Genomic DNA, 24,280 nt, shown 5'->3' with positions numbered 1-24,280 from the left:
TAACTGAGTGAGTATATGCCCAAGTGAGTATGTGTCACAAGGTCCCCTTTGTGCAAATCCACAGAGGGCCCGAATCCAGATGGGTTATTACAGACTCCAGACACTTATCTTTGTCAATGTTGGATCCCCCCAGACTGGAAGGGGAGGAAGAGGAGGAGAAAGGGGTTCGTCACAGTAAATCAATTCATCCCAAACTTCTGAAAAACCCTTAAAAATCCAGAGGATTAGTATTTGGTGTGCAGGCTTTCTTCTGGCTTGAAATACCACGGCTCAAACCAGGAACATCTGGAGCTGAACTCAGGCGTGTTTGCAGCAAGCCATACCTCTCCAGACACGGAGCTATTCCATAATTACAACTTCTCTGTAGGTGGAGTTTAGAGCGATTGCTGAAACGTGCATCCACCAGCCAGTTTGGCAAACAAACACAACAGCTACATTTACAGTAGGAAATCAAACAGTGCAAAGTCTACACTTCAGCCCTGAGGTCAAGTGCCATGGTCTGGCCATATCCCTGCTTAGAATCATGGAATGGTTTGTGTTGGAAGGGACCTTAAAGACCATCCAGTTCCAACCCCCTGCCCTGGGCAGGGACACCTCCCACCAGACCAGGTTGCTCCAAGCCCCATCCAGCCTGGCCTTGAACCCCTCCAGGGATGGGGCAGCCACAGCTTCTCTGGGCAACCTCTTCCAGTGTCCCACCACCCACACTCACCCTCTTCCAGTGTCTCACCACCCACACTGCAGGGAATTTCTTTCTAGTATCTAATCTAAATCTCCCCTCTTTCAGTTTAAAACTGTTACCCCTTGTCCGATGGCTCCCCTCCCTGATCCAGAGTCCCTCCCCATCTCTCCTGAAGCCCCTTTAGGGACTGGAAGGGGTTATAATGGCCTCCCAGAGGCTGTTATAGTCCCTCTGACCCTAAAGAGCAGTGGCTGTATCCAAAACACCTGGGACAAATGTTCCTAGACTGACCTCATTCCCAAAGAATGCCCAGAAACTGTTGGGGAAGAGTATTAGTCCTGACCAAAATGTATATCCTTGCTCTAACTATCTGCAATATCAACAGTAGCATCCATGCCTTGGAACTGCAATTGACTGATAAAGATGCTACTGTGTATTTTAAAAAATTTAAAGATTTATAATTTAAGATTTTAAAAAGTCCTCAGACATATTTGCCCATGGCAGGTCCCCTGATTCACACGAAGAGGTAAGCAGGGAGGATTAAACTCCTTGTGGAAATTTTACTTGAAAGGGATGGTTCTTTCAAATAAAGTTGTTTTTTGTTTTTGTTTAAAATGTTCCTAGACTGACCTCATTCCCAAAGCATGCCCAGAAATTGTTGGGGAAGAGTATTAGTTAGTCCTGACCAAAAAGTATATCCTTGCTCTAACTATTAGCAATATCAACAGTAGCATCCATGCCTTGGAACTGCAATTGACTGATAAAGATGCTACTGTGTATTTTAAAAAATTTAAAGATTTATAATTTAAGATTTTAAAAAGTCCTCAGACATATTTGCCCATGGCAGGTCCCCTGATTCACACGAAGAGGTAAGCAGGGAGGATTAAACTCCTTGTGGAAATTTTACTTGAAAGGGATGGTTCTTTCAAATAAAGTTGTTTTTTGTTTTTGTTTATTTTAAATGGGTTGGGTCCATTAAGTTTTTTCTTCTTTTTATTTAATGCTTGTGCTTTATTTGGGAGCCTGCTGCCTTACTATTAATGGAATCTTGGCTTTTGCCTGATTAACCCGCCTTTTGTCTACAATTCACAGCTAAACAAGCACTAACCCGTACCGTCACAATGAAAAAAAATTATATACACATCTAAAACAATAATATTAAGACAAAATAAATGGGTTGGGTCCATTAAGTTTTTTCTTCTTTTTATTTAATGCTTGTGCTTTATTTGGGAGCCTGCTGCCTTACTATTAATGGAATCTTGGCTTTTGCCTGATTAACCCGCCTTTTGTCTACAATTCACAGCTAAACAAGCACTAACCCGTACCGTCACAATGAAAAAAAATTATATACACATCTAAAACAATAATATTAAGACAAAAACTAAACCAGGAAAAAAAAAAAAAAAAAAGAATCTGTGCAGTTAAAAGATCTAAAAATAATATCAACCTATATACAAATTTGTCCGGCTGCGGTGTCCACAGCTACAGCTGTACACGGCAGTCAGAGCAGTGAGCATCACTTCCCAAATCATAAGGTGTTTTAAGAAACACCCCCAGTAGTGGCTGCTGAGGAAATATTTTCCTTTATCATCCTGAGATTTTAAATGTGCAAGTGTCCTACCAATTTGTCTAGTGCATATAAAGGAAGATGGGAAGGAAGGGGGGAAGAAGGGAGGGAAGGAAGGAAGGAAGGGAAGGAAGGGAAGAAGGGTAAGACAGAGACAGAAACATTATCACAATGGTTTTTGTTTCAAAATAGTTTGCTGTGCGATGACTGAAGCCTGATTTGTAGGCATTTTGTATTCTTGCCCAGAGCCTTGAGGAGGTGAAGGTAATGGAGTTTCTGGAGTTGCTGAAAAAAAGAATATAGAAAGAATTACGTATTTTTACATTCTGGCCTACTCTGCATACACATCTACATACTACTGCATTGAAAGGAAGGCCTGTTATATTTGTCATGCTAAGGAAAGAGGATATTTTAATTATTGGAATTTTTAGTTCATTAAAAATTGTGCATGTGAAAACAATGCTATATCAGAATGGTGCTGAATTTTTAAAAATAGATTAAATTCAGGTCAAAGTCTCTTACTTAACACTGTTTATATGCATACGTTTTTAATGCACAATTATTTTAATTTGAGAATGCTGATGAAATAGCTCTATGAGCACTGACAGGCCACCATTCTAATTAATATTCTTAAATGTAACAGTGAAATGTTATGACAGAAGGCTAACTCGCAATTACTTACAAATCTGTTCTGTATGTACAGGAGCCGACATTGAACTTATGAGGATAGTTTGGCCAGTTAATGGATCCTGGGCTAAGTGAGGGTGCACGGGGTGATGCAGATGACTGGCGTCATTAGAAGTACCTGCAGAAATAACAGGAGCGTACATCAATTCAAAAAAAGCATGTTGTTGCCAGCGACTTATACTTCAATAATTACATTTCCACTGAGCAAATATTTTGATTGGCAATTTGAATAATTTCCTCTGGGTATTCATTAAACAATTTAACCAGACTTAAACCATATTAAGCACTGTGTTTATTTTAAGTGTTTTGACTGCATTAACAGTGGATTTCATGAAATATTTGTAAGGATTCTTCCATCTGTAGTATGATAAATTCAACATAATACCACATGGTAAATTTAACAAGTTGTTAGCTTACCTCCCAGTAACATTTCCTGAAGCAAACTGTCAATTTTGACAATTCCAAATAGTTTAACCAATTGTATTTGCTCAATCATTTGCCAAGTGATGCTCTGGAGTGTAGGCAGTAGAAGCAGAAGTTCTCCAAATCTTCCTCGGGAGTCGTACTGACGGTCATTAATATAATCCTCTAAACTGATTTGGACTTGGAACCGCATGTTCTTAATCTTCATTGGATTACTCAGGCCTTTTGCATCTTAGAAAAGGATGAAAACTTAAAGTCAAGGCAGATTATGATTTGGGAGGAGCACCTTACTATTTTTCATTTTATTCCTTTCCACCCAGCTAGACAACAAGGGCAGGTGCTACAACAACAAAAATCACTTTCGATAGAATCACATGTAAAACGATTCTGAGAGATATTTTTTAAAAGTTACCTGGATCGAAAAACACAATCGCTTTCAAGCAGGCGTACTCATTGTCGTCTATTTGAATTTCCTGGAAGGGTCGAACTAATTCATCTAGAATCCGATTTGCTACTCGACTGATCTCTACTTCAGTGCTGTTGCGATGAATAATGTAGTTGTTGCCTTAGAGAGAAAGAACACCAACATGTGGGTGGATATAAAGACTTGGACGTAACATCCTTGTCCTTTCAAAAGGACATCTCATTTTGCTTAATAAAATTCATATTTTTTAAAGTAATAACTCTCCTTTGTATCATATAAAACTGTTCTTTGCAAACAGAGTATATGTGCAAAATATAGCTGTCACCCAGTAAATAATCTGTGACATCTTTCAACACGTCCAGTTACTGAGGTCTATATTTGAATGCACAGGTATGGAGCAAGTAGGCCTTTATCTTTTTCTTCTTCTTCCCCCATTGAAATAGTATATCCCAATCTGAATGACCAGGATTTGTCAATGGACAAAGATGCCTTCCTCCAGAGGAGACACCAGGAATGCTTCTTTTTCTAACAGGGGCCCCTGTTACTCCTAATAAAATTTAGAAGCATCATAAAATTTTCAGTAAAGAACTAATTTTCCCTCCTCTTTTAATTTTACATTTCCATTTTGGAGCTGTTTCCATCATGCCATCATAATTCACATTCTGTCCAGAAATCACCACAGAGTTTCCAAAAGCCACCGAGCAGTTTTTGAAAGAAAAACTGATGATTTTATCACAAGAGATCCATGACAAAATGACTCATCAGCTTTATAGATATCTACCTCCAAGTATCAGAAATAAGCCTTGGAGCCTCAAATTGTTTCTTCTTTTGGTATATATGCTGATGTTGGTGGTACTGACTATAATTTTTGTTCTTATAATTTTATCTTTATTTTCATTATTACCTACTAATCCCAATAAAACTGCCAATATTTCCTTTTTATTTCTGTTAATTTTGTCAGTAAAACTGTATCTAGAGAAAGAATTAAGTTAAGAAAGTAATTTGTGTAGTTTTTAACTTGAATGGAATCCTGGTGAGAGTCGTATCTCCAGAACAAGCCTTTCTTGTCCTTTTAATATAAGTAAAAATATATTAAGGCTGATTTAGAGCCATTAAAAAGGCAGGACTAAGGAGGAAGAAAACTAGAGGAAAACCTCCTTGTACAACGCCACCAGTGAAGAAACTAGTTTGAGTCCATATTCCACTATTTTTTTTCACATCAAAAGTCCTGGACAAGAAGACCTACAAGACCTACAAGATCTTCCACACGGCCATCCAGTTTTGTAGCCTGTAGGATCTTCTCTGACTATGTCTGAAGGGCTCTTGAGAAAGCTCCAGATACATGATTTTCATGAAGACTGAAATTAGTAAATGGGCCACAGGTCGGCTGCTCCTCTCTTACACAAAGTTTTTTTTGGTGTTTTTGTTGTTGTTGTTGCTTTTTATGGGACAAAGGTGCAGAAAGGATTCTAATGCAAAGAGACAATTGGCCAGGGACTCTTTTAAGTTGTGTCTTTTTGCTATCCAATAAACCTTGAGCTGTAGAAACTCACAGGAAATGGTCCACCAGCTTTTGCTGGAACAGGGCACATGACAATATGTCATTAATAGCAATTTAGCATCCACAGAAGGCATTGCTTCGATTGTGCCAGAAGAGTTGTCCCACTCAAGTGATTACATGGTTGCTAATGTACTAGAACATCATCATTATTAATTAAAGCAAAACCAATATTTACCTAAAAGTAAAATGTCCTTATAGGCCATGGACCGTTTTGCTGCTCCAAGCAACAAGTGTTCCCCGGCGTGTGCTCTTAGCAGGGCAACCTCAAGGAAAAAGACATCAGAATCCTTAGAAGATAAAGCAGTAAGTTCCAAAAAAGGGCAAAATAAATGAGGAGGCATATTACCATGAGTGCATTCAGCTATAGGTACATGTTTAAGACTAAGATTCTAATGCAAAATGTAGAAACTTTAACACTGCACTAACAGCCCACTATAATTAAATTGTCATTCTCTCTCACTTTGAGATTTTAAACACCGTCTCTGCAAAATACTTCTCAGTAAATACGATACTTGCATTTATTTCCTAGTGCCTATTCCCTTAACAAAGTTTCCTCTGGAATTTTAAGTTGATACTAAAGACTCCCGTGGGCTGGAACGAACAATAAATTCAGCACTATCACTGTTTCAGTTTTGTCACCTTGAACCAAAACTTTATGTGGCACTTAATGGAGCTGTTTCCCCAACAAAGCCAAGTACGCTAAAATATCCACTACTGCCAACAAAGAAGAAACCTGACTCATACCAGGAAGGCACTTCAAAATGTGGTCATTAGTTTACTCTTTGTCACCTATTTGCTTTCCTTTTTTTTTTTTTTAAGGTCTGCTTGAAACTTCAGCGCTGGCCTCTACTTCCTCAAGGAACTCCTGTCTTGGCAAGTCATTCTTTTCGTAGGGATCCAAGCCAATATTATGACTGATGTGAAGGCACACAGCACCCAGGAATACTTGACGTGTTCAGACTTTTCAGGTTCTCAGCAGAGTTAACACACCTGCTCTGGCCTCATCTACGGTTTGTGCACCAGGCTGGTTCCCAGGTCAGGAATCATGTGTTCAAACCCAGATGGTTTATTTTATAACTAAATGCACAGCGTCCCTTAGAAAGAGGCTATTACAAATGCAAAAGTGGCATTTGTTTGCACAGCGTCCCTTAGAAAGAGGCTATTACTAATGCAAAAGTGGCATTTTTTTTACAGAATCACAGAATAGGGGTTGGAAGGGACCTCTGGAGATCAACCCCCTGCCAGAGCAGGGTCACGCAGAGCAGGTCCCACAGGAACGTGTGCAGGCAGGTTTGAATGTCTCCAGAGAAGGAGACCCCACCACCTCTCTGGGCAGCCTCTGCCAGGCTGCTTTTTTTCCCCCACACTCATGACATACAATATAATTTTAGTACATTTTATTACATGAAAAATTGTTTCCTGTGGATTAATATCAGTATGTTTGGCATTTGTTTGAGATTCTAATGGCTTTAATTTTTTGCAAGTAGAGAAGATCTGCCTCAAATTAAACAACGTCTGTCCAGGTCTCTGTCCAAAACCATATTATAATGAAAGGTAGAGAAGATCTGCCTCAAATTAAACAACGTACTGTTCGAAACCATATTATAATGAAAGTTTGCAAGTAGAGAAGATCTGCCTCAAATTAAACAACGTCTGTCCAGGTCTCTGTCCAAAACCATATTATAATGAAAGGGGAACATGAAATAAATAATTTGTAACGACAGAAAAAAAGCATGGCTTTTTTTCACAAGATTTTTTTCATTTTTCCATGCAGCTTGGTATCTCTGCTTCCAAAAGAATACAGAAAGCCTGAAACAGTGAAATATATACTAGTTTTCTGTTCCTTTTTGTTACTGTGCTAGAGCCTTACCAATTTCTTCTGGCTTTTTTGTGACGCTGCTATTTCAAAACCTTAAAAAATTTTAAGAGGGTGGATCTAGCCTAACTCTATGTGATCAAATAAAAAAAAAGAGTGGTTAATCGTAACATTTAAATATCACAGAAATAACAGGACATTCATTAAAGTTCTCTCTTTGGTCTCCTCTTATACCTGGTCATCCAGTGGTAATTCACAGAATCCCGGAATATATTTAGCCCATTCCACCAGGACCAAAAGTTGTTGCTTCATGGATTCACAGACATCACTAATACCAGCAATTTTCTTAACATTTATGTCAGTGCTAGCACCAGGACTGGAGATTGAGATCTGGCCATAGTGAGAGAAAAAAATAACAATGTTACATTTCATCTAATTGCATTTTCACTGGTTAACAGCATATTTAAGAAAAAAATGGCAGCAGTAATCATGCATACTCTTGAGAAATTCCTTGATCAAATGGACCATTAGTCTGTGTGTAAATTATAAAATTTTATTTCTCATTATTACCAGTGTGTATTAATTATAGTATGTTAAAAATTACACTATTCACATCATGATACAGCATCTTCTCATTCCAAAATACTAATTTAAAATCTACCAGAGCCCTTTTTATGGCGGTTGGAGGAAGTGGGTTTATTCCTTTAAAATGGTTGACATTCACTTCATTTCAGAAAAAAAAAAAAAAACAAAAAAAAAACCAAAAACCAAACCAAGGAGCTCATAGGGGCATGCAGTAACATTATGGGGAAAGAAAGGGAGATATAAAGGGGTAGCATGTTCTTCTAGTGAAAAGACAAGTATCATTAACTTTAGAAGGTAAAACAGGGGGGTTTTAGTGCCTGGAGGAGAATGGTTTGTAATGATGAAGCAGCAGCATAGGCAGAGGCCTGAGACATTTCAGAGCAAATGTAAAGGATATGAGTGTGCATTAGACCACCTGCAGTGAACAGTGTTCTGTGAAATAAGGACAGAGCAATATCTTTCTGGGCCTGAAGCTGGGGCACTTCCACATAATCACTGAGCCAAATCTTGAAATTCTTAATGACTTTTCAAGGAAAGGAACAAAACCAGGCTTGCTCTTAAGCCAGGCAGGAAAGGCAACTTAAGATAGAACCAAGTCTGGGAAAAGAAGGTCAGTTTATAGCTGTTATCATTCCAGGGAGGAAAAAAGAAAAAATAAGAAGAAAAAGAAAAAGAAGAAGAAAGAAAAAGAAGAAAGATAAAGAAGAAAGAAAAAGAAGAAAGAAAAAGAAGAAGAAGAAAGAAGAAGAAGAAAAAGAAAAAGAAAAAGAAAAAGAAAATAAAAAGAAAAAGAAAACGAGGAAAAATAAGAAAAAAAGGAAAAATATGAAAAAGAAAAAGAAAAAGAAAAAAAAAGAGGAGAAATAAGAAAAAAAGGAAAAATAAGAAATTTCTTATACTGAGCTGAAACCTCTCCTGGTGCAACTTGTACCCATTGACATTGAACATGACTTGAACACTGTACGTTGGCTTGAACATGACAATATAAGACTAGATCCCTATTGTCCAGAGAACCATCAGAGACAGGTGCCTTGACTCCTATGAGAGTCCAGCAGGTCCCTTTCATATTTACATAATCCTGGAAGCCTCTCCTGGCTTTGTGGGACAAAAATTGTCCTTGTACAATTGCCCCCTGTAAGGGATCTTCCAGGACAAAATACTTCATTTTCCCTATTTTAATATGAAAATTTTAAAAGGGATGGATGCCACCTCCTTCCTCATTTCACAGCTGAAGGATTTGGCCAATGTTTTGTGACACTACTACCTCCTCCAACTCTCTCCTCAGGACTGGACTCATCTTACAGACTCACTCAATTGAGGGAAAAACAGGCCAAGAGTGTATCATCATATATGCTTGGCATAGTGGGAGCAGTTATCTCCTACTACAACAAAACAGTCATTACATGTATCTTTTTGGGGGGACTTCTGCCACAGCCTTCTCAGGTGCTGCTTCAACCAATTCTTTTGTTACAGAGGGGGTTCTTGGGCATTTCTTCTTTCTATGATATGGAACAATTTCTTTGTCAGAAACTTCAGAATCACCCTTGAACCTCTTCTGTTTTTTCTGTACATATTTCCATTTTTGACCTTTCTTGGATGAAAAGACCTGGCTTTCCTCAGTCGTTGATTTATTATTGTACGTTTCCAGCCCAATGTCATCATCTTTGTCCTTAGTCTTTTCCGTACTTTATACTTCTTGCTATCATCATGCATTCTGTCAGAAGGAACTCTTTCTTCATCATGGCGATGACCAAGATTTGCCTGAACCCTGGACCAGGAGTGTTGTGAAGCATCTGGTTGCTCTCTTTAAACTCTGGTTCTTCAGAACACTGGGAACTTTCCTTTCTGTCTGATTTTTCTGTCTGCTCTTCTTTCCAGGATTTCTGTGGCTTTACAACCTGGCTCAAAAATCTGTACTTCTCAGTTTTATCATCTCCACTGTTGTGGAGATGACTCATCATATATGCTTGGCATAGTGGGAGCAGTCATCTCTTACTACAACAAAACAGTCATTACATGTATCTTTTTGGGGGGACTTCTGCCACAGCCTTCTCAGGTGCTGCTTCAACCAATTCTTTTGTTACAGAGGGGGTTCTTGGGCATTTCTTCTTTCTATGATATGGAACAATTTCTTTGTCAGAAACTTCAGAATCACCCTTGAACCTCTTCTGTTTTTTCTCTACATATTTCCATTTTTGACCTTTCTTGGATGAAAAGACCTGGCTTTCCTCAGTCGTTGATTTATTATTGTACGTTTCCAGCCCAATGTCATCATCTTTGTCCTTAGTCTTTTCCGTACTTTATACTTCTTGCTATCATCATGCATTCTGTCAGAAGGAACTCTTTCTTCATCATGGCGATGACCAAGATTTGCCTGAACCCTGGACCAGGAGTGTTGTGAAGCATCTGGTTGCTCTCTTTAAACTCTGGTTCTTCAGAACACTGGGAACTTTCCTTTCTGTCTGATTTTTCTGTCTGCTCTTCTTTCCAGGATTTCTGTGGCTTTACAACCTGGCTCAAAAATCTGTACTTCTCAGTTTTATCATCTCCACTGTTGTAATCGTCACTGTCAGGAGAGTCACTCCTGATAGTGTTGCTCACAGCAACGTTTGGGTGACCAATGAGGACTTGGACTGCTTTAATTTCTGTGATGCTTCTTGGATTTTCTTTCCTTGGGGATATCTCTTGAACTTCTTTCTTCTCTGATATCTTTCTCTTATTCCTGTGGTCTTCCCTTCCTTTTTCTTTATCATCCCAGTCTCTCTGGCATTCTTTTTTCTTTATCCCTGCCTCGACCTCTCTCCCTTTCTCATTCCCACTCTTGATCTCTTCTGTGGTGGTTGGACTTGATGATCTTAAAGGTCCTTTCCCAATTAAATGATTTTATGATTCTATGATGCCAGATAATAAGTAGAATAATTTATGTGTATACTCAAGGTGATGTTTTAGGCCAGGAATCTACAGCCTGAAAAGAACTTTGTGGCAGGAAAGGCTGAGGATGTGATGCTGTTTTAGACAGCTCTTATTCCTGAATTGCATGTAACAGTTGGAAATGATTAAGGGAGTAACACAAAAAAAGCACAATAAGCAAGTTCAAAGAACTACTAAAGAGGTTAAAAATAGGTATATTTTTCATACTGTATAGGTATGAAAGGTAGGAAGGTCCATTATGTGAATCTAGTCTGCCCAGACATGCAATATGTACCAAAGACTATCACCCAGTAATTCCTGCATCAATTCTTTACAGACAGTTCCACCCTAAGAGAGATGCTGATAAAGGATGAGATTACAACACATTTTGGGATGTATAAATCAGTCAGCATGAAATCATAAAGGTGGCAGTTAAATTCTAAGTAAGTTAGTAAGAGGTGCAAGAATGCAGAATCAATGACCGTGATTTATCTGAGGTGCAGAAAAGGACTGGAGACTGTTCCGTTCAGCAATTGATTGGATAGGGGGGAAAAAAATAAAAAAAGAAAATGAAGTTCAGATGAGACAAAGAAAATTTAAAAGCGAGATGTGAATAGGCTATAGTTGGAACAATTCTGTTTGCCTTATTTATAATGTCTAAGGATATTAAAAATGGGATTTTCAAAAGAATGTAAGGAAATGAGTGTCCACACCCCTTTGAAAGTAATGGGTTTGGACAATTTTTTCCCTAATGTTTCATGGGAAAGCCAGCCTCAAGGATAGATAGATGCCACCATCTGTCTGAGACAGCAACTGATTTAAAAGCAGTAAGAATCATAAAGCTTTATTAAGAAAGGCGCCTAGGACATATTGTCGTGGACAAGGTAGGATATTTTTTTATTGACTTTGCTTTAAGAATGTATTCTATTACTGATTCTTCCATTGGATAGAGGAAGCTGGGTGCATTCTGGAAGTAGAAAAAACTAATCTCAATAATTATATTCAATACAATAAGAAATTGAAAAGTATTTAACTTTAGAAAAAATGGTCTTAAAACCTTCAAATAATTTTGTGGTAGAGCCCAGTACCTGGCGGGAGAGTGTCTCAGCTTGTGACAACGTGCTAATCGAGGGAATGTTGCAGCCATCATAAGTGGTTCTTCTCGTACTTATCCTGTCCCGTTCATTTTGTACAGCTGGAAAATAATAATCTCATTTATTGACTTGCAGACATTGCCACACAGTGTCATTTCAGAGGCTTACTAGATAACTAGGAAGAATCAAAAGGTATGACATTTGAAAAAGACCTTATGCTTTTAGCTCTGAGTGATGAGGAAGGATGACAATACATGTTTATCATCTTTATCTGTGCAATGTTTACCTGTAAAAACTACCAATAAGTAATTGTAGATAGATACTGAATTATCAGCACTTTTGTGACTGGCTTTATTACAGTGAAACCTCTCTCTTCCTTTGAATTTGAACACACGCTGTCATTTTAACCAATTTAATAAGGGATGATAGTGGTAGGACTCAACACCTCCAGGCTGCTGAGGAGGTCAGGAGGCACAGCACCACCGATGGCAAAGCATCTCAGCCAGAGAAGTGTCAAAGCCCTTCTGCTGCTCTCCTGCACGACACCCTGAAACAGGGATCAGTCCTCAACTTAATCCACCAGTTAAAACCTAAATCTCATCCTCCTCCCCAGCGACACTGAGTTGCTAGCCTGTTTATAGAAAATTAACTGAGTAAAAAAATAAATAAGTTTAAAAACACCAAAAAAGTTTTAGGCCTGTAAATTTTGTTTCATGGGGTCCAACAAAGGGAGAGTTGAAAGACCTTTGGAAGCAACAAAGCTTATTTTTGAATTGAAGGAAGAAGAAAAAACAAAACTATCAATCAGATTCTTCTAAAACCTAAATCATGTCCAAGGTTAGGCCAAGGAGAAAAAAAAAAAAAAAAAAAAAATTGAAGGAAGAAGAAAAAACAAAACTATCAATCAGATTCTTCTAAAACCTAGACCATGTCCAAGGTTAGGCCAAGAAAAAAAAAAAAAAAAAAAAGAATTGTGCTGATCAAAATCTTTTTATTGCCCAAGGAATCTCATCATCTTTAAGAGCAGCAGCTTTATTTCCAAAGATATGTTTGCTGCTTTGTGGGAAACAATCTGCATTACAGAATTTAGGAGCAGTACCAGAGGCTTCAATAAAAAAAATAAAATATTCTATGCTCTGAATAGTTTTCATGGTTTATCTGAACAATGCACATAGTTTATTCCAGAGGTGCACTACCTTTTTGCCAAGGACACTTACTGATGGGCCTTTTATTAAGGTCACAGTAAGAAATGCTGTGCAGTGGTAAACACAAAGTGCTAAATGTTCGTGTAGACGGGAAACAAAAAATATGACCTTTTTAAAAAGAATGGAGAAAAAAACATTCACTGAATCTCAGCAGTTTAAGCGCTATGCAGAGAATTAAAATAAGGACAGCGCTGATTAGTATTAGAAAAATAGTTTGCTATTCTGACAATCCCTAGTGACAGTCACTGGTGGAGCACTTTGAGAATCACAGGGAAATTCTTCAACTTTCTCCTGTCTATGCATAATTTTGGATTATTAGAGTGGATTGTCTGTCCTCCTTTTTGTCAGTTCAGGCTAAAACTGCCTTCACCAGAGGAAGGGGGACTATTTGCTCACAGGACTTGTGCAGCTTTTACTGGCTTTTCTCCACCCTGAAGAAAAGAAAGCAATTTGCTAGAAACTAGCTAAGAAACGATAATATAGACTATGCTACGCTTGTGCTACGAGACATCCCCTGACAGTGCGGAGAGGTATATAGCACCACACAAGCACTGAAATGTACAATTCAGTGTTTTGAATTATTTTAGCACTGGGAAACCTTGAATAAACATGGCTTGGACACTATGGAAAAATGAAAGTTTTATAGGGAGCAGGACCAGAGGAGGCAGAGAGGCATAAATTAGGTTAAAAGTTTTTGTGCAGGATCTATCTTCACTTCATAAACACAAGGCAGCAGTGTGTCTCACGGTGATTTCAGTGGGGCCATGCATCAGGCTGCGTTAGTGTCCTGAGCGCAGTTTTTATTTCTCTGGTTTGGGCTCCCCAGAAAAGAAAGACCCTGGAAAACTGGGCAGTGTCCAGTGGAAGGCTATGGAGTGGCAACCCACGTTTTTGTGCAGGATCTATCTTCACTTCATAAACACAAGGCAGCAGTGTGTCTCACGGTGATTTCAGTGGGGCCATGCATCAGGCTGCGTTAGCGTCCTGAGGGCAGTGTTTATTTCTCTGGTTTGGGCTCCCCCAGTACAAGAAAGACCCTGGAAAACTGGGCAGTGTCCAGTGGAAGGCTATGGAGTGGTAACCCACAGGATCACAGAATCACAGAATTATATGGGGTTGGAAGGGACCTCTGGAGATCACCCAGTCCAACCCCCTGCCAGAGCAGGGTCACCCAGAGCAGGTCCCACAGGAACGTGTCCAGGTGGGTTTGAATGTCTCCAGAGATGGAGACTCCACCACCTCTCTGGGCAGCCTCTGCCAGGGCTCTGCCACCCTCACAGGAAAGAAGTTCCTCCTCATGTTGAGATGGAACTTCCTCTGTTCCAGTTTGTGCCCGTTGCCCCTTGTCCTGTCACTGGGCACCACTGAGAAGAGTCTGGCCCCATCCTCTTGACACCCGCCCTTTAGATATTGCCCAGCATTGATGAGGTTTCCCCCTCAGTCTTCTCTTCTCCAAGCTGAACAGCCCCAGGTCCCTCAGCCTTTCCTCATCAGAGAGGTGCTCCAATCCCTTGATCATCTTGGTAGCCTCCACTGGACTCTTTTCAGCAGTTCCCTGTCCTGCACAGTTCACCCGCACAAGGTGAAACAGAGGAATCTGTTTATGTGGAAAAGAGAGGAACAAGGTGGAGGTAGGGGTCTAATTTCTGTAATTTTACAGAAAATGGAGCCAGATTCTTCTCAGATGCACAGTGAAAGGACAAGAGGCAACGGACACCACCTGAACTCCAGAAAGACTTATTCTGATTTAATATAAGGAAAAAACCTCTTCCCAATGAGGGCGGCCAAGCACTGGAAGAAGTTGCTGAGAGAGGTTGTGGAATCTCCCCTCTCGGGGACTCCATAAATCTGGCTGGAGAGGGTCCCAAGCAACCTGACTGAACCTAGAAGTCAGCCTTGCTTTAAGTGGGGGCCTGGGCTAGATGACTTCCAGATGTCCCTAATGAGCTAGGCAATTCTTGAATTCAAGGTTTTGAAAGTCTGTGAAGCTTTGCTTTTTTTGCAAAACTTTTAGGGCTGCTATGGACACACAGGTCTTCCCTTTTCCTCACCCTTCTCTTCACGTCAGATTGCTAAGATAAATACAATATGTTACTCAATTTAATGGCTCAAATTCCAAAAGGCTAATTTCGTGTTGAAGGAGAGCCGCAAGAATTAGCAAACCTATTTCACACATATGCAGTGTAACGCTGTTTAAAATATCCCCATCCAGCTGCAAGTAGAAAATCCATCTTACCTCATACTAAAACTTGATCACTAGCAAAGCAATGCTTTAGTATAGATATATAAGAACATAAAGAAACAGCTTCCATTATCTTAGGGCAGATACACCATGCTCCAAACAAAACAGGTACCAAAGTTTGTGATGAACCATTTTTGAGTGCTTATTTAAATCAGATCAAGGGCATCTCTTTGACACCACATCCTAATTGCTAGTAAAGGAACAGCCCCAGGAACCTGATACAAAAATCTTATGATATTTCCACTGCCTTTTCTTCCCTATTTATCTTCTCTCATTGTCAACTGGTCCTTCCACTTTCACAGGAGCATCACTGTGACTCCTGCATTTCTCCATGTCTGGCAGTGAGATGCACAACTAACAATCTTCCCATATTATACCCTAATGACATTGGAATTTTTTTTCAGCTAATGTGGACACTCCACCAACTGCCACCACTACTGTTCTCACCATGACTTTTTCACTCAACTTCACACTCCTTCCTCTAGATTAAATGCTTCAAACATTTAAATTTAAGGGAAGAATCAGTAAATAGGCACTGTCATTACTTAGGTAGGATAGAAACAAAATCCCATAGATTTCATCACTCAAATTTGGTAAAAATAAATATCATAAACTGAACTTTTCCAGGATATGCCTCAACATTCTGAGCAATGTGGTCTAGTAGGAGGTGTCCCTGCTCAGGGCAGGGGGATTGAAACTTGATGATCTTTAGGGTGCCTTCCAACCTGAACCATTCCATGATTCTATGATTTAGAAATCAATGAATTTTGGTGCCAGGATTCATGGATTAAACAGTTGAAAAATTAATTTAAACCCACAGATTTGCTAATGCTCAAAGTGTTAGAACTGCTTATCCACCTGAAAATTAGATTTCACCTGAATATAAAAGCATTTCTCCATCACGAAGGCACTATAGCAGACTTTCCATTGAATTATTCTGCTGCAGGCTTCTTAGTATTTTTATGACATTTTAAAACTAATTCAGATTATTTCTCTCTGTATATCAAATAATAAATTACTCAATTACCTTCTTTTTTCATTCCTGCACGAAAACACTTTTTTAAGCGACAATATCTGCATTGATTCCTTTTGTCCTTGTCAACAATACACTGTCGGTTGAATCTATCAGAGACAAGACAAGGTAAATGTATAAAGCATTAAAAGAGCAGCACCTTGATGACAAAAAAAGAAAACCAACTAATCTGACCTGTCAGAATAATGTCTATGAACACAGACTTACTTATTCTGTTTGGTTTGGGATATTTTTTGATTATTTTTTATTAATCAGTCTAGAGAGGTGTTTCATACTGCTCAGTGTGCAGGTATACATGTGTGTGTAGAGATACATGGATTGGAACAGGCAAGTGGGGAAAATGTTGGAGTTATGTGCATCATTTACATCTCAGTTTGCTTGTGAGATGTCTCCGTAACTGACTGCATCAATGGGGGAAAAAAATAAAAAAAGAGAAAAGCTACAAATAGAAAAAGGAAAGGATGTGTGCTGGCAGCCCAGAAAGCCCCCCCCATCCTGGGCTGCATCCCCAGCAGCGTGGCCAGCAGGGCCAGGGGGGGATTCTGCCCCTCTGCTCCGCTCTGGGGAGACCCCACCTGGAGCTCTGTGTCCAGCTCTGGAGTCCTCAGCACAGGAAGGAGAGGGACCTGTTGGAGAAGGTCCAGAGGAAGCCACAAAGCTGCTCTGAGGGCTGGAGCCCCTCTGCTGTGAGGACAGGCTGAGAGAGTTGGGGGTGTTCAGCCTGGAGAAGAGAAGGCTCCGGGGAGACCTTAGAGCCCCTTCCAGTCCCTCAAGGAGCTCCAGGAGAGATGGGGAGGGACTCTTGATCATGGAGGGGAGCCATGGGATGAGGGGGAATGGTTTTAAACTGGAAGAGGGGAGATTTAGACCAGATCTTAGGAAGAAATTCTTTCTTGTGAAGGTGGTGAGACACTGTCCCAGGTAGCCCCAAGAAGCTGTGGCTGCCCCATCGCTGGAGGGGTTCAAGGCCAGGCTGGATGGGGCTTGGAGCAACCTGGTCTGGTGGGAGGTGTCCCTGCCCAGGGCAGGGGGTTGGAACTGGATGGTCTTTTATGTCCCTTCCAACCCAAACCATTCTATGATTCTACAATCAAGGAAAATGCCAGGTGTCACTGGCACGGAGGAGCCCTCAGCTGGGAAATCAGTGCCCTTGGCTGGCAAAGGTTACGAAAGGTTACGAAATACCAATGAACAAGCCACATGTTGTGTCATTACTGATGACAATCTAAACAGGAAACGGGAGGGAAATTTTCTAACAACGCAATGAAATAAAGACAGGAGGAAACACACAGATCACGACGCTCCAACGTGGCTCACCCAAGCTCTCGTCCACACCTACATGTGGACCTAAGGGGAATGTACACGAGGTATCTCCTCCTCTCTCTGTTGGGCTTCTGCCATTTTGTTGTGCACGTGTTTGTTAGATAAATAGATCTCTGATTTGCAGAGCTCTTAGAATCACTTATATCAGCTTTTGTTACACCACTTAAAGGAGCTTTATCACTGTGATATGTCTATGAGGGACAGAGTTCCTTATAAGAGTATTAGACAGCCAATGAAGAGTGTAGCAAATATTTCCAGCAACAAGCATTTCGTACAAAAAGTTTTCTCTGATTTGTCTGAACTCACAGAAATTTCCATATATTCTATGTGTGGCTTAAAACTGACATTTTATGGACTCGTGCACACACAGGGCAATTCACCAAACATGGGGCTTAAAACTGACATTTTATGGACTCGTGCGCGCACAGGGCAATTCACCAAACATGGTGCACGGACCTGCAGGGTGATAATTTGGGCAGCCAGATATCCAGAAATTAGCAGATTGCCTTTCAGGCTGATGGGGGAGGGAGCAGAGTCACTCAAAAGGGCAGTGTGGGAAGATTTGTAGATGTGCTTGTACAGTCTATAAAACAAGACCCATAAATCTTAGGCTTTCTATTCAGAAATGGCCTTCTTAGGAAAAAAAAAATAATGAAAGGAATTCTTAGAGAACAGTTAAGAACTACCGTTTTCACATTGCTAGTGAAAATCTGAGAATTTTTCCTTTTTTTTTTTAGAAGATGACCTATCTAATTACAAATAAAAGAGTGAAACAGCTTTTGAGTGATATACTGATAAGAACAATATCCACAGAAATCTGGAATGTAGAATGCATAGTGTCGAGTAGTCTTGAATAAAAGACATTTTTCCCAAATCATGAGAATATACCATGAATCACATGCTCACCAAAAGCGCTGCTTAGAATTCCTTAAGAAAAAGCTAAAAACACCCCTACATAATCAATTAATTTAGTGCCTCTTGGGGCTTGGAGCAACCTGGTCTGGTGGGAGGTGTCCCTGCCCAGGGCAGGGGGTTGGAACTGGATGATCTTTAAGGTCCCTTCCAACCCAAACCATTCTGTGATCTTATGACTCTTGATGAACTTTTAAAATACCTGCAGGTGTAGACGTGGTTTTTCCGTATGCTGCGCCTGAAGAATCCCTTGCACCCGTCGCAGCTGGAAGCCCCGTAGTGTTTCCCAGTGGCTCGGTCTCCACAGATGGCACAGAGACTACTGACCCCCCCGTCGGCAGCGTTCATGTTGACCCCTTCTCCGGAACCGTCTGTGGAGAGGCAAAAACAACACAGCTAGTTACAGACAAGACTTTCAATCATCCCACCATGAACAACTTGTGCTTAGATAGGGTTTTTTTCTGACCTTTTCTAATTGCCACTTACTAGGTTTTTTTCTGACCTTTTCTAATTGCCACTCACTATTTATATCACAGAATCACAGAATCACAGAATCTTAGTGGTTGGAAGGGACCTCTGAGATCATCGAGTCCAACCACAAAAAAAAAAACAAACAAAAAAACCCCAAACAAATACAAAACACACCACACCAAACGCCCACCAAAAACACCGCACCCACCAACTAAACCCCACACTCAACACCTCACCATAAACCAATAACCTTGGGCACTAGAGCATGCCCTGAAGAGCCATGTCTATACGTTTCTTAAATACCTCCAGGGATGGTGACTCCACCACCTCCCTGGGCAGGCTGTTCCAGTGCCTGACCACTCTCTCAGTAAAGTAATTCTTTCTAATATCTAATCTAAATCTCCCCTGCCCCAACTTCAGACCATTTCCTCTGGTCTTGTCGTTCGTCCTTTGGGAGAAGAGGCCAACACCCACCTCTCTACAATCTCCTTTCAGGTAGTTGTAGAGGGCAATGAGGTCTCCCCTCAGCCTCCTCTTCTCCAAACTGAACATGCCCATTAGCGTGGCACATCTAATTACATCTGGTTCTTATTCAGATGAATGCTCTCAAAGTTATGGAGAGGTGAGCAGGATTTATGAAGTTCGCAACACGAAATAATTTTACTCCAAACTGTTTCTGACTAAAAGGGGTCAGAAATTAAAGTGTAACTCTGCATGCATAATTCTGTACACACGCCTACTAACATGAAGAGGAACTTTGGCACAAAGCAGTGCTGCCCAGTAAAGCCTGCAAAGATCTCATGTGTCAGTTCTCACAGGAGCTGGCAACGATCATACAAAGATGCAACTGCATGTGTGAACAGAAAAAAAAAAAAAAAAGACAATTTTTGCATAATACTTAATGAAAAAAAGCACTGTGTTGTTTCCTTGAACAAATTTTCCAAAGGAGCATTGGTGAACACTTTACTTGCACAAGAGAATATTAGCTACGTGATTAACAATTAGTCACTGAATATAGTAAACCATAGGGAAGAAATTCACCTGAAATCAGAACGGCCATATTTATTCTTCTCTGAGTCACAATGTTTAACAAATGTGTTCAAATAAATCATTGCAAAATATCTTTTTTTTTTTTTCCTGTTATGCTTCTGATTTTTATGAAAGAAAATCTGTTTGCAGTGTGCCCAAAACAGCCACAGTTGTTCAGTCAGGGAGAGGAAAGAGTGCCATGTTAATTAGTTATTCAAACATGCATTAGAAAGTCAAGTACGTGAGTTCATGAAGAGTGGACAGGGCAAGAAGTAACACTGTTAATACACATGGGAATTATGAAATGAAAACAAAATCTTAAAGGTAAGAATTCAGTTCTGTAAAAATTTTATTTTAAAACTAGGTGTCATGACTGGAAAATTATTTTTTAAAATGAGTTATGGAATTACTTTAGCTAGAAAATTTAAAAAACCTTTGTTTTGGAGTTTTGCAATTTTTCATCATAGTAATCAAAAATACAATATTTAAATTTAGTAATGAAATATTTCATAGCAATGCAAGTTGGGTATATACAGAAGGATATACTTATTTTCCTTAGTATGCCTTGTCTGGGAAATCAACCTGATTTTGCAAAATTTCTTGATTTCAACAGAACTGTGCAATCTGCCTGAATGCAGCTTGTTAAACTTCTCTGGATGTTTCTAATTAATTTAGACAGTTAGAAAATACAAATAGGAAAGTTCAGAAGAGGCAGGTTTCAGTTCCAGACTAGCACTGTAGCTACAAGACGATGCTTTTATAAATTCCACAAGAAAATACTTCAGCTAAACCTAAAGCAAGCTCTAAATGGAAAAGTGTTACACCTAATAACTAATAATTATCAAACTAATCACTGACAGTGAATAATTTAACCAGCTCTGTCACCAACACATAATGCCACCCAGCATAACCTCCTTAATCTTCTTCCCTGTTTCATGTAACATTAACAGACCTGAGAGGGTGTTATTCAGCAAAAAAAAAACAACCAACCAACCAATGAAATGGCCCATATTATAGCAAAAAGCAGAGAAATCATGTAAAAGTTGCATAATCATTGTCAGGAGCTTCCAATTCACTTAAGGCTTAATGGTTTGGGTTTTTTTCCTAAATCAACAACCAAATCTACCTTTCTGTTTACTGAGCTTGCCGTAAAGTAGCATCAGAAATCCAGATAAAACTTCAAGCCCAACAATAAAAACCAGCCTGGGTTGGATATGGCAGGGACATGCGGAAATGCAGGTGCTAAGTGTTTTTCCTGGAAATCACTAAATATTTGTTCTGCCTTTTAAAAATACACACTACGATAGATCTATGAATTATACTTCATGATACAATAAAACAATTTTTTTAAAGCATATTAAAAGATTTGGAAAGCCATCTTAGAGTAGTTTAATTTGCCTGATATTTTTCTTCATTTTAACAGACTGACTTTTCCCTTTTTTTTTGGTCAAGACGGCAGAGTGAAATGTTTGCTTCCTATTTCAAGCATAACATTCATACAATTTCTCAAAAATTTGTTGATTAAAAATTTCACCTAAAGTGTTACAGTAGACAAATACAAGTAGTTTTTCTCAGCTAAACATTAACATCTAGAAAATCAACACAATTTTTTTAAAAAATCACATATATACATGTATCCAGAAAGGCTTGATTAACATTTCAATAAATATAATATTAGTCCCACAATTAGAGATTAGGCATCAAGAAACAATAGCTGATTTTTTTTTTCACAAGCCTCCGTTATAATTCTTTCCTGTCCTTCTGAATCCTATATACGAAATATAGTTTTGTGTCCAAACTGTCAATGCCAGTTACTCAGTTGTCTTACAGTAAATAAAACAACTGCTGAACACAGAATTTTCTTCCTTTGATTAACTGACTGGTGACAGTACAGTTCAGTTACTTTATTGCAAATAACTTCTCTTTTATTTTCCTTAATGTTAAAGAATTATAATGTTATTAACTTAGAGTTAGTGATGAAGTGTAAAAGAAGAGATTTGTAGTACGAAAACAACCCCCAACTGCTCCATGAATAAACCATTGAGCTAACACCTTCCAGCATTACTAAACCTTGCTTTTTCTGTCCCCTGGCTGGATTTTGCAGCACGGAGCAGAACTCACCGGCGCCGTTATACAGAATCTGCATCGTTTCGAACTCCAGTGCCGTATACGAGGGGTCTAAAACTTCGCTGTAGTTTGCCATTTCCAGGTCTAGGATCGGTTCCGAGAGCCTCATCATTGAGTGCAAAACCAGGGAAAAAGCTGCTCAAATGCCCAACCTTCCCATTCTGCTTCACAGTGATTGATAATCCAAAGTTAACTATAACTGTGTGTCACTTACGTGCTCCAATGGGAGGAGCTGGAAAACTGCTTCTGCTTGCTATATTCTACCTGGGGGATTGGTCTTTTTTTTTTTTTTTCTTTTATGATACAGTGCAACCCTTCTGATAATCTTGGAATGCTTAATGGAATGACCTTATCAGAGGTTATATTGGTTTCTGTTCTTAAGTGAACCCAAGGACGTGCAGGAAGCTTCCTATCTCCTATGACCTGCTACTCGTTTTGTTTTCAATGTATAAACATTGTATAAATGGTCCCAAAATCACAGAATCACAGAATGGTGGGGGTTGGAAGGGACCTCTGGAGATCATCCAGTCCAACCCCCTGCCAGAGCAGGTCCACCCAGAGCAGGTTGCACAGGAACATGTCCAGGTGGGTTTGGAATAGTCTCCAGAGAAGGAGACTCCACCACCTCTCTGGGCAGCCTCTTCCAGGGCTCTCCTACCCTCACAGGAAAGAAGTTTTTCCTCACTTTCAGATGGAACTTCCCATGTTCCAGTTTGTATCTGTTGCCCCTTGGTCCTGTCCCCAGGCACCACTGAGAAGAGCCTGATACCATCCTCTTGACACCTGCCCTTAACAACCTACTCCGGTTGTTCGATGTAGAGAGGCTGTAGGTCCATATGTCATTTTGCTCTCCCTCTTCAGAACAATAAAGAACTTTGACATGATTATGGACTAACCTCATACCCAAAACATCCATCATCACATTTTTAAGGGCAGCTGCAAAACTTCTTGTTTTGACAACTGTCAGGGGGCTTTAACAGCAGCAAAGTAGGTCCACTGCTCATCAGTGGGTACACGTGGCACGTACAGACCCAGTTAAAAACCCTCCTGTAAAGCTGCTTGAATCTGTGCAAAAGAGAGAGCTAAATTTCCCTTTCTAACCAGGTGCTTCCGATAGCGGAATTTCAAATGTTATTACATCTCAATAAAGTCTTTACAGAAAACTACCCTTTACACTGCTGAACAACAGATTAATTAGTTAAAGTTTACATAGGTAGGAAAACTGCCCAGTTTACATTTAATTAACAAGAGCCATTATCTGTATAGACAGCACTGAAATGCTTGCTTGAATGGAAGGAGTGCCTCCAGTTGCTGTTCAGTAAAAGGAGATGCAAAATGGCACCATAAAAAACAATACCTTGATTTTAAAAAGAAGAAAAAAAGAAAAAAAAGGAAGGAATGAAAATTTACAGGAAAAGACCTAGAAAAAGAAGCCTTTCAAAATTCATCCTTCTACTTTTCAAGTCCCCAGAGTTACCTGAGAGGCACAAATGATCTTGTCTCCTTGTGGACACAGAGATGCAGTCTCAGGCCAGTCCTCCTGACTCCAGTGGAATATATTAATGTCCACATAATTATGACAACAGGATTCTTGTACCAGAGACAGAGCAATCCCAAAACCAAAGAGCATTTACCATCATAGTACTGCTTGCACCAATTCTCTGCAGATTTGGGAGGGTCTCAGATTTTCAACTCACCACTATTCCTTTTCCTTTAAACCACTCATCCATTATTATATTCCATGAGATATCAAAAAAAACCTGCAAAGTTACTACTTTAAAAAGGGCAAACATTATTTTCTGCCTTCATATGAATAGCACATTTATTAATGCCCAGTGTAGACACAAATAATTCCTATATACTACAGAAGATAAATAAAATATGGGAATTTTATAATATATGACAAATATTAGAATATTTCATGCCTACAATCACGGAAGATATTCTCAGAAAGTGTCATTTCACAGTACTGGAAGTTTACAAAGTTTCACTGTCTTTAACCATAGCTAATAATTTTAAATTTCTCTTAAAGAAGCCTATTAAATTAAGAGTGATGAAAAGCTATTTGTTGACAGCTCATATTTGTTTAGGAAATCACAATAGTGTCATCATGAGATGGAGTAATTTTAGGCTACACAATGGTTCAATTTGAAGTTTCAGCAGCAGCAGAATTTGTTGTATTTGTGTAG

General features: G+C 39.5%; 1 protein-coding gene across 1 annotated transcript; it reads right to left on the bottom strand.

Annotated features, from left to right (window-relative positions):
• Positions 1-1,851: 1,851 nt before the first annotated feature.
• HNF4G (hepatocyte nuclear factor 4, gamma) lies at positions 1,852-22,212 on the bottom strand. The gene is made up of 10 exons (XM_014951907.1): positions 22,086-22,212; positions 18,667-18,835; positions 16,224-16,318; positions 11,744-11,850; positions 7,395-7,550; positions 5,520-5,607; positions 3,772-3,924; positions 3,354-3,590; positions 2,932-3,054; positions 1,852-2,534 (listed from the first exon to the last, which is right to left on the bottom strand). Exons 1-10 carry the CDS (start codon positions 22,201-22,203, stop codon positions 2,416-2,418), a joined length of 1,365 nt encoding a protein of 454 aa, XP_014807393.1. The 5' UTR covers positions 22,204-22,212; the 3' UTR covers positions 1,852-2,415.
• Between the last annotated feature and the right edge of the window lie 2,068 nt (positions 22,213-24,280).

Source organism: Calidris pugnax, unplaced genomic scaffold (genome assembly GCF_001431845.1).
Source record: "Calidris pugnax isolate Ruff unplaced genomic scaffold, ASM143184v1 scaffold61, whole genome shotgun sequence".
NCBI classification, from domain to species: domain Eukaryota; kingdom Metazoa; phylum Chordata; class Aves; order Charadriiformes; family Scolopacidae; genus Calidris; species Calidris pugnax.
This window is presented reverse-complemented; position numbering and strand designations above follow the sequence as displayed.